Below are 3,620 nucleotides of genomic sequence, written 5' to 3' on the forward strand. Positions count from 1 at the left end.
TGTCGGGAAGTCACCGGCATTATATTGAGCTATGAGGCAGAGGTGAGTCCAATGATACCTTAGACGAATGGAAGGCCTTGGACGTTATGTTGAAAGAAGAAGTTTTTTGTGGAGTTGCATCAACGAGAATACACCGCCACTTGTGATGCTCGGTGTAATAGACAGAGCCGCGCAGAATCTTACCAGTTAGGTTTTAGCCTTGAGGCAATGTATGGGTGAATGTAACTCTATTATGCCTTATGCCCTATTGGAAGGCTGAACACCACGGGCCATCGTATAGGAAACACCCTCGTGCGGCGCAAGCAACGATACAACGTAGCGACCGGCTTGCCTAATCAGGCTGCCCAGCAGGCATCTACTTGCTCATGGTATGAACGATTGGCTTCAACCCTTTGGGAGGATGCGAATAGTAACATCGAATCTAGATGACCGTTACATAAGGTACCTTCCTGGCCAGACGCCTACACACCTTAGTATGACAGAAGGTAATAGGAAGTTCCAGGTAAAGTCCGACATCTAGGTAGGTAGTCAGAGATTCATGTTGCTAGGTATTTGTGTTTGGATGAATGATCTATATAAAGCCTCTTCTCCTGCTCCCTTTCAGAAATCTGATATCTCATCATCAAGCTCTCAGAGACACAGTCTTCACTAGAACTTCAGCCATCCCAGCCTATTTGCCCTCCTAAAAATTCCAAAGCTCCGCGCCCTTTGCCCTCATCGAAAATGCATTTCTCTCAGATCATCCAGCTCTCTATCGTCTTGGCCGGACTGGCATGCGCCGCGCCCCAGCCCAACCCGGTCCTCGAGACCGTGATGGTCTCCAACGGCGACACCACCGTGGCTGTCCAGGTCGAGGCACTCTCCCCCGTCGGCACCGGCCCCTTCACCGGCGGCGAGATCATCGCCCGCGGTGAGATCCTTGCCCGCCAGGACTCGGTTAACTGCAAGGGCAGCAGCAGGTGCTCCAACTCGCAAGGTTTCAAGGACCAGTGCCTCAGGGCCAAGAACAAGATCGAGAACACCACCTACACGACTGGCGGCGCGTAAGTTTTGGGCCTTCTCCTTCCTTTTTTTTATTATTTCTTTTTTATACAAAATTCCCAGATCAGCTAATAGTCGACAATAATAGCAGCAAGTGGCACGTGCGATGGAAACTGCGGCCTCTTCGTGCAAGGCAACGGATGCTCCGCTTCGGGGGATGTCATGAGGAGCGCCTACGACGCGATCCGCAGAAACGGATGCCAGGCTTGCGGGTCAGCCCACTGTGAGTCACGCCAACCGGTTCAGAGCCAGACTTTCTTGATGACTAAAATGGCGGTTCTAAACACAGGGAACAATGGCTGCTATATCACCGTCAACTTTGTGACCGGCTGCTAAGCAGTCACGCTCACCAGGGTGGGGGGGCCTTGATGAACTTGGCACCGGAGAGGTTCTTTCCCCCCTGGTCAGTGGGGGCAGTTACTCACGTCTTACAAGCCTAACGTGTGCTGGCTGCCTTCACGGAATGGAGATAGCAGGCGGATCTTGTTGAGAGCAGTGGCTGGATGTGGGCGTGTGTGACAGGTGGACGCGGAGAAGGGGAAGGATGACAGCAGAATGGGGGGATGAGAAAAGAGATCGCCTGGGTATATAGTCCTTTTACCTCGGTCAATATCAACACTATATTTCTGGAGTTCTCAAACACTTAGACCCAAGTACCATTAAAAAAATTGGAGTGAAAATGAAGCCAAAAACATACAACACCAGGGATTCCCCAGTGGTCACCCACCTGAGTACTGGTCTGGCGGTCAATTGCTTAACTAGGGGAGAGCGGACGGGATCCCGTGTTTTCAACTGCCTATGGTCGTATGTATTTTGTTGTCCCCAAAATAGCGATCATAATGAGGGCGTCATAAGGTTTGCTGCGGAATATCAATCCCCCTATCGAAAACAACTTGGGGGGTGGGGGGGGGGGCATTTTTTTAGATGAACCGGGGGGCCGGAAATGTTCACTCGCGATAAATGAATGTATTTAATGCCTAATTACCGACATAAGGCCTTGTGAAGAGGCGTGTGAAAGTTGAAAGTGAGTGTGATAATGTGATAATGTGGTATTGTGGTATTGTGGTAATGTGTTAAAGTGGTAAAGTGGTAATGCGTTAAAGGGGGAAGGGGTTTAAGGGATAAAGGGGTAATGCGTTAAACCCGCAATTGCCAAGGGAAGGTGTGCTATAGCTGCTCAAAGAAACAATCCTGCTCTCAATGAAGGTAGGGTACCGAGTTGGCGAGAGCTGATTCAAGTCCGAAAAAGTTCCCCGACCCACTAATCCATCTTTCCCTGACGCCTTTCATACCAAGCACAAGGTGAGAAAAGCCAAGATGGTTACCCAAAATCCCCTCGCCGAGCCATTCGGCAACCTAACACCCAAGGTACTCTCCCTCCTACCGACATCAAATATCCGATATTGGGAGCCCAAAATTCAACTCGCCTGCCTTGCAGCTCGTCTGGGACAAGCCAAGAAACACCACCAATCTGCGGCGAGCAGCTCAAATCACTTTTGGACAGTCTTATGGAAAGGGGACGGCCAACGCAGTAGGCCTGTTTGCCAACTACGACGATGCGAGTATCTTGTTCATACTTGGTTATTGGATTCGACGGCAAAAGGAGACATGGCTTTACACGGGCCGAGTTGGGTATTTGATGTTGCGAGAAACCCTGAGTTCTCGGCCTTGATTAGTTTAGAGGGGATAAAGTTCAGTTCCCAGTCCAAAAAATTGTAGAGAAGCCCCAAGGGCGCTCTATATTTCTTACTGTCAAAAATGGGTATCTTCTGAGTTTGTAAATAGGTAGGTGTTTGTTGATAGGTAGATTGGTGTTATAGGCTGATTAGACTGGCGGCTATTCGTCTTGGTTCTCTGGGAAGGATGGTTCCACGGCATTGATCAACTTCGCTAATGCGAGAATGCCGAGATAACCGATTGGAGCCGGAAGATGTATCAGCGGGAGGGGAAAATAAAAGGTTGGTAGTACGGACTAGGTACGTAGATTTAAAATATGTGTTGACAAGGTAGTCTTGGCCTTTTTCTGTACCAACCGCTTAGCACCACGTACTCCATGCAGACATATAACTCTGGCTGTGGCGCTTCTCGATGCCACAGCTGGTGTCGCTTGCGTCAGGCAGAAGTGCACAAGCCAATTTATTCTTACACCAGACAATGTGCACCCTCCAACTTTCATCTTCTCCATGCTGCCACACCATCACACATTTGAACATTTCGATATTCAGGCATTAGTGCTACCAAAGGTCGAAGCAGCAGCAGGGTTTTCTTTTCTCCCTTACATCATTGTCCTCATCCTATCCGATTCAACCTCCGCCCCAGCAAACCATGTCACCTTTGGGCTATCAAGCGGCCGCACCTTACATATTCTCGGATATCAGCGACACCGTCATCACCCTCACCAACCCCAACAGTCCATTCGCGGTATGGGATCAACCCGGCAGTGTCGAGGAACCCAAGCCGGCGGTTGGCGGAGGCCACGTCCTCTTTCGGGTCTGCTCAAAGAGCTTAATCCAAGCCTCCCGAGTATTCGAGGCTGCTTTGACGGGACCCTGGACCGAAAGCTCGACCGAGAACATCTC

At 50.1% G+C, this 3,620-nt stretch overlaps 1 protein-coding gene across 1 annotated transcript; it reads left to right on the top strand.

The window, feature by feature from the left end:
* Positions 1–723: 723 nt before the first annotated feature.
* Positions 724–1,377, top strand: QC761_0085990 (uncharacterized protein; the record flags this gene model as incomplete). Its single annotated transcript, XM_062872905.1, has 3 exons — positions 724–1,043; positions 1,131–1,264; positions 1,331–1,377. The coding sequence occupies 3 exons, from the start codon at positions 724–726 to the stop codon at positions 1,375–1,377; spliced, it is 501 nt and encodes a 166-aa protein (XP_062731556.1).
* Positions 1,378–3,620: the final 2,243 nt, after the last annotated feature.

The sequence above is a fragment of the Podospora bellae-mahoneyi genome, chromosome 5 (assembly GCF_035222275.1).
Source record: "Podospora bellae-mahoneyi strain CBS 112042 chromosome 5, whole genome shotgun sequence".
NCBI classification, from domain to species: domain Eukaryota; kingdom Fungi; phylum Ascomycota; class Sordariomycetes; order Sordariales; family Podosporaceae; genus Podospora; species Podospora bellae-mahoneyi.